The sequence below is a fragment of the Hylobates moloch genome, unplaced genomic scaffold, assembly GCF_009828535.3.
Source record: "Hylobates moloch isolate HMO894 unplaced genomic scaffold, HMol_V3 SCAFFOLD_1, whole genome shotgun sequence".
Classification (NCBI taxonomy): Eukaryota; Metazoa; Chordata; class Mammalia; order Primates; family Hylobatidae; genus Hylobates; species Hylobates moloch.
The window spans coordinates 203,845,922-203,851,921 of NW_026652276.1; the positions used below are offsets into that span (position 1 = coordinate 203,845,922).

At 42.4% G+C, this 6,000-nt stretch overlaps 1 protein-coding gene across 5 annotated transcripts in view; it reads right to left on the reverse strand.

Annotated features, from left to right (window-relative positions):
* The window catches only part of CADPS2 (calcium dependent secretion activator 2), a 572,316-nt gene extending 571,415 nt beyond the window's left edge, over window positions 1–901 (reverse strand). For 4 of the 5 annotated variants that reach the window (XM_058426274.1, XM_058426269.1, XM_058426272.1 and 1 more), the window contains exon 1: window positions 173–897. In XM_058426274.1, coding sequence (XP_058282257.1) covers window positions 173–514 — 342 coding nt within the window. In that variant the 5' untranslated portion in view covers window positions 515–897. Of the gene's footprint in view, window positions 1–172 lie in introns of all 5 variants that reach the window. The other variant, XM_058426275.1, reaches the window with a different exon arrangement.
* Window positions 902–6,000: the final 5,099 nt, after the last annotated feature.

Below are 6,000 nucleotides of genomic sequence, written 5' to 3' on the forward strand. Positions count from 1 at the left end.
ATACCCGGCGGGTGAAAGCACCGTCTTGTCCCCAAAGATTCCTCTGCCCTCAAAGACTAACAAAAATACGGTGTCCTGCGTTTCGCAGAAGGACGGGAGGCGTCCCAGAGCTCTCCCGGGAGAAAACCCCAGGGAGAAGTGGTGGTAGGAGGCGACCGGTCCCGCAACTCACCTTCTGCTGCCTCCGGGCCATGTCGGTGGGCTGCTTGGCGTTGAAGGGATACGCAATGCACCTCACGACGAAGACGTAGAGCTGCAAGCGGATCCTCCGCTCCTGCTCATCGTCCAGCTGCCGCTCGGGCTCGTCTCGTCCCTCGCTGAGCACAGAGGGGCTCGGGCTCACGGATCTGGCCGCGCCGCCGCCGCCGCCCGCGCGCCCCGGCGCGTCCCGCCGCCCTTCCCGAGTCGGGGCCGGCGGAGCTCGCTGCGAGCCGCCGGCTGCCACCAGCACATCTCGGCTCTCCTCTTCCAGCCCCTCGTCCGACTCCTCTTCGCTGGAAGACGGGTCCAGCATGGTGCTCGGGGATCCCCTCCGCTCGGCCCGCGGTCCCCAAGCGCCTCACCCCCGGCGGCTGCGCCCGCAGGTCTGAGGGAGCCGCGGGGCTGGCTGCAGCGGCCGCAGAACGAAAGGAAAACTGGCCAGGGCTTTCCGGACACGTCGAGTTAGATTCAGGAGTGTTTCCTACCACCAGGGCGAAAGGGGCGGGCAGGAGCCGGGAGGAGGATTGGGAGGGGGGAGAGGGGGAGCCGCCGGGATTGAATAGGCGGAGTTAGCGTTGGGGGTGAGCTTGAGCGCCTCAGGAATTGTTCCGCCAGCCCCGGGCGCGCCGACCCAGCGGTTCCCCAGAGCCCGCCGACAGAGGCAGAGCGGCCCGAGCGCACGGACGCAGGTGGGGAACCTGTGGCGCCTACAACAAGCAACACGTGGAATTGAATGTTGAGGAGCCGCGCGGGGCCGCGTAGTGCGCTTGCGCGCGCCGCCGCTGCTGCCCGGGCCCGAGTGCCCGGGCGCCTCGTGCCTTAGCACACAGTTTGCAAAGGCGGGGAGCGACCGAGCGCGGTGGCCCGCGTAAGCGCCCACCGGGGCTGCTCGGACTACCCTCACCCTACCACCTGTGATCTTTTCTCCAGCCGGTGGAGGTGGAATGGGGAGCGGGGAGGGACTGTTCCCTAGCAAGAGGTTAGGGGGAGCGGCCGAGACATCTCCCCAACCCGAACCGGCTGCCCAGGATTGAACCCCAGCGCGGAAAAGCGGGGCTGGCGCCCTTCACCACGAAGTATCTTTGCGACAAGACTTTGAAAAGTCTCGCTCTGCTCTGCTGCCGTTTTGATGCTCATGCCGAAGCCCAAATTATAAAAGTTGGAGTAATGAAAAGAAAAAAAAACCAACGAGGCTTACTTTTTAAACTGTTCTAGTCCTGCAGACTCACGGCAAGAGAGATTTTATATGTGCAAAATGACACTCTAATTCAGCTCAAACATATCTCGATTATTTTCTGGGTTGGGATGCAGTTGACTCAAAACAGGTTGTGTAGTGTAGACATTTATTCAACAAATATTTGAGCGCCCTCCCGGTGTCCAGCACCGTTAGCCTTTTGCGAAGCCCGCGGTGGACTAAGGCACATGACACTCAGTCGCTGATGGTTCTGGCCTCAAGTGGGCGTCTTGTAGCTGCACTGAAGCCTGCCTTATCTGCGCAGATTCTCAGTCCTAGTGCTGGAACCACCTAGGAGTTTCTTGTAGTAGTTCTGTATCTTGTGTCCTTAGTCCTAACAGAGGGGGAAATAGGCAAAACAATGCATTCAACACCAGGTGGAGTGTGCAGCGACCAGGTGGGCAGGGAGGTGATGAAGTTCAGTGGAAATAACACAGGGCAAATTAACTACCAGCTCTGAGCTCCTATACCACCATGATCAAACAGCAGTTTTAGCTTTCTCAGGCCACTTTCATATAGTTAGGTACATAAGAGAGACTTCTGCATTTACTGACATTCTCTCTAGATGGGTAAAAGACAAGGAGGCATTTACTCCTGAGGAGTCTTACCTATTTTTCTGCCTAATCCATAACAGGCCCCCTAGTAATAAAAGGTCTTCAGTAAGAGCATGGCTGTGGGATGATCACAAACTGCCAAGAAATAGAAAATCTCAAATACCTATGTATTTAAAGGCAATGTTTTATTTTTGGCAAGGCAAACAAATAGCAATCTTGTCATAATATCTGATGCTTATCTAGCACTTTGCAAAGATCTGTGAAATTGTTTAATACCCTCATCAAAGTAATAGCTTTCTGAGGCAGGTAATATTATTATTGTTTGCCCTTTGAACCAGATACTGCACTAAGCTCTTTACATACATTATCTCACTTATTTATTTTAGGTTCCATTGTTCAAATAAGGAACCTGAGAGTTGAAGAATCCTTTCCTTAGGATACAGAACTAGCACCTAATGGAATAAGGACTCAAAACAGTTTTCTAGTTCCAAATAGTGTCATTTTCTACTGCAATTTGCCTTGATAATAAGACAGTATATTAAATGTATGAGGTTTACTAAACTAATAAAAATTTCTAGGGACATAAATGTATGATTTAAATATAGCAACTTAACTGCTCTTTTCTTGCCAACCATAGGTATATTTTTCAGTTCCTTTTATTAATTAATATTACTTGATATGATCACTTATTCTTTTCCCATTAAAGGTGGTTATTAAATCAAAGATCTCCAAGCCTTGAGGATCCCATAGGAAAACATCTAATAATTTTTAGAACAGGATATACAGTGTTTTCTCCATGAAGATGAAAATGGCTTAAGAGGCATAAATTAAAGAAATATCTAAAAGACAACAAAGAGAATGTTTAAGCATTTCGTTAAATGTACATTGATTTAGAAACTAACATATGCTAAAGCTATACTGGATATATTTAGAAAAACAAGATATAGGCCGTAAGAAGTTTATCAGTTAAGGAATGACAAATGAAAAAAGCATTTATTTAAAATAATCAATATTTGGATTGCAATCTGATGAGTGTCCCAATAACCTGGAAGATAATGGCAATACAGAGAAGAAAGACTTCATTCAGAAGATAGTAAGTGATATGGTTTGACTCTATGGCACCACCCAAATCTCATCTCTAATTGTAATCCCCACATGTGGAGGGAGGGACTTGGTGGGAGGTGATTAAATCATGGGGGGCGGTTTCCCCCATGCTGTTCTATGATAGGGCATTCTCACGAAACGTTTATGGTTTAAAAGTGACAGTTTCCCCATCTCTCTCTCTCTCTCTCTCTCTCTCTCTCGCTGCCTTGTGAAGAAGGTGCCTGGTTCTCCTTTGCTTTCTGCCATGACTGTAAGTTTCCTGAGGCCTCTCCAGCCATGCGGAACTCTGAGTCAAGTAAACCTCTGTTGTTTATAAATTACCCTGTCTTAGGTATTATATTTATAGCAGTGTGGAAACAGACTAATACAGTAAAAGAAGGCTTCCAGGATGCTTGTCATATATCTTGAAGAATAATTTAGAGCTGTTGAGATGAGGACACTGTAGATAGGAAGAGCAGTATTTGCAAAGATGTGAAATTGTTTGCCACTTTGGAGAATTACAAGTAAACTGGCATGCCTGAAGTGAAGAATGTATGTAATATGAAGATGTGGAAAATGAGACTAGAGAATAAGCAGAGGCAAATTCAGAATTGGGCCTGTGTGCCATGCTTTGGAATTTAAACATATCCTGAAGAAAACGGGGAAATACAGAAGGGGTTTTAAGTAAGGTAAGACATACTGTGATCCATAACTCTTAAGAATCCATCTGGAGCAATATAAGGACAGTGAAACCAGAGACAAGCTATGAAAAGGAGATTACTAGGGAAGTCTGAGAGAGAAACAATGGGGCCTTGAACTTAAGAGAGAGGACAAGAGGAGGAGGAAAGCTGATGAGATGGACAAAAGAATTAATAGAATATGTATGCTGACAAAGAGGGTCAAGCATAGAAGATGCTTGTCAGAATAGGGTAACTTGATTAATAATAGATATAATATGATCTTCTAGAAGACAAGTAGGTTTGGAGAAACATCACGTCTTTGAGGAGCTTAAAGTACACATATGGATGATAAGGTCTAGAAATTATCTGTTCAGAGTGAGAAGAGGGCCAATGAAATTTCCTTGCCTCTCCTCTAATTAAGGGATGGTTTGAAGAAAAGGAACCTGAAAAGAAAACCTGATCATTAGTTAATTGTACCCAAATAATTTTAAAGTTTTTAATTTTGTACTTGTGCTAATGTTTTTGCCAAATTTCTACCTTACATATTAACTTTTCAAGTAATTATAACGTTGGTTGATGCTCTGGAATCATTGATTAAATGAGGCCCAACATAAGGCTATATTGGGCACACAGCATAAATGCACACAATACACTTAAACTTATTCAATGATTCGTTTTTACTTTTTTCAAGGTAAGCATAAAAACAAATTGAATTTATACTGCTTTTTAATGAAACATCTCTTATGCTAAGGAAAGATGGATGCACAGTAATAAAATGGAATATAAAATGTGGTTTTGGCAATGATATTTAAGGAAACAAGTATGTGACCCGAATATCATAGGTGGGCTGTTTTCTGAATGAGAATTAGTTTGTGCATTTGACCTCAAAGTAAAATGTTAACTCTTTCAACTCATAGATGAAATCATTTTTTTCATAGAACAGACATTTTTTGGGTTCCCACTTTAGGTAATGCATTATTCTGAAACCATAAAAGCTAATAATTTACCCATTGGGAGAATGCATATGAAATAGACATGAGAACAAATTAAACCATAATGATAATATATGCTCATGTGTTGTTAGAGAAAAATTCTCAAAATATCCCTTAAGTGTCTTGAAAGTGGACAGCCTATTATCTTTTGTAATATAGTTATAACTAAAATTATTGTACAACAGAAAGAGGAATCTTTTTTAGGACAAATGGAAGAATCAGTTTTGCAACATCTATGGGAAAACTGTCAGCTCACAAAGAAATATGCACTTACAAAAATAAAATAAAAACAATATTTGTTTAAAATTTTATGATGAACATTTATATCTTATGAGGCAATAATCCTCTTGGAAACCACATTTAAATCCCTTCTCTCCCTTTACTCTGCTTTTGCCTTTTTTCCTCTCCAGTTAGAATCTGAGTCAGTAATGAAGAACTGTTCTGGGACCACACATTTTACAAGTAATGAGTGAAAATATATGCAGATGATAAGCATAAATTGACAAATAAATGAGTAGTTCCCAGTTCTCTCTCTCTCACACACACACACACGTACACACACACACTATACTCAAAGGGTTGTTGTGAAGAATAAATAAAATAATGCATACAAAGTACTTAAAATACTTGATAATGTGTACAAAGTACTGGTATACAGTAAGTTCTCAGTTCATGCCAAGTATTTTACTATTATACAGTAATCACTTTATTATTAAGCTCACTTTGGGCCATAAAGCTATAGAAACCAAATGTAGATAAAGTTGCAAACTGTTCTATGCATTTATTTACTGGATTTTATATAACTCAGAATCTGTATTGCTATTATCATTAACCTGTAAAGAATCAGACTAACTACCAGATGTTACAATATCTTGATCTCAGAGATTTCATAATTTTTATAAGAAGACTTGACCCCAAATAAGAAGCTACCATCCTTTTGTTCCTATTCAACCTATGGGCATTCATTAGAGACTGATTACAGTTCTATTATTTAATTTTCTATGTTATGAGAAATTTGAAGAAAATGAACAGAAATGAGTTGGCTTGTAAAGTGCAAGGAGGAAGGGAATGTAGAAGCACATTGTGGCCTTTGTTCAAAGTGTCAAAGAAAAGTCTTGCATCAATTCAAGATATATATTTAGTGGTTATTATGATCACCAGAAAAGCAAATATTTAGCCCAGAAGAGAATGTTTGGGTTTTTTAAATGTTAATAAATCCATAAACTATGTGAAATTTTTATGGCAATGGATAAAAC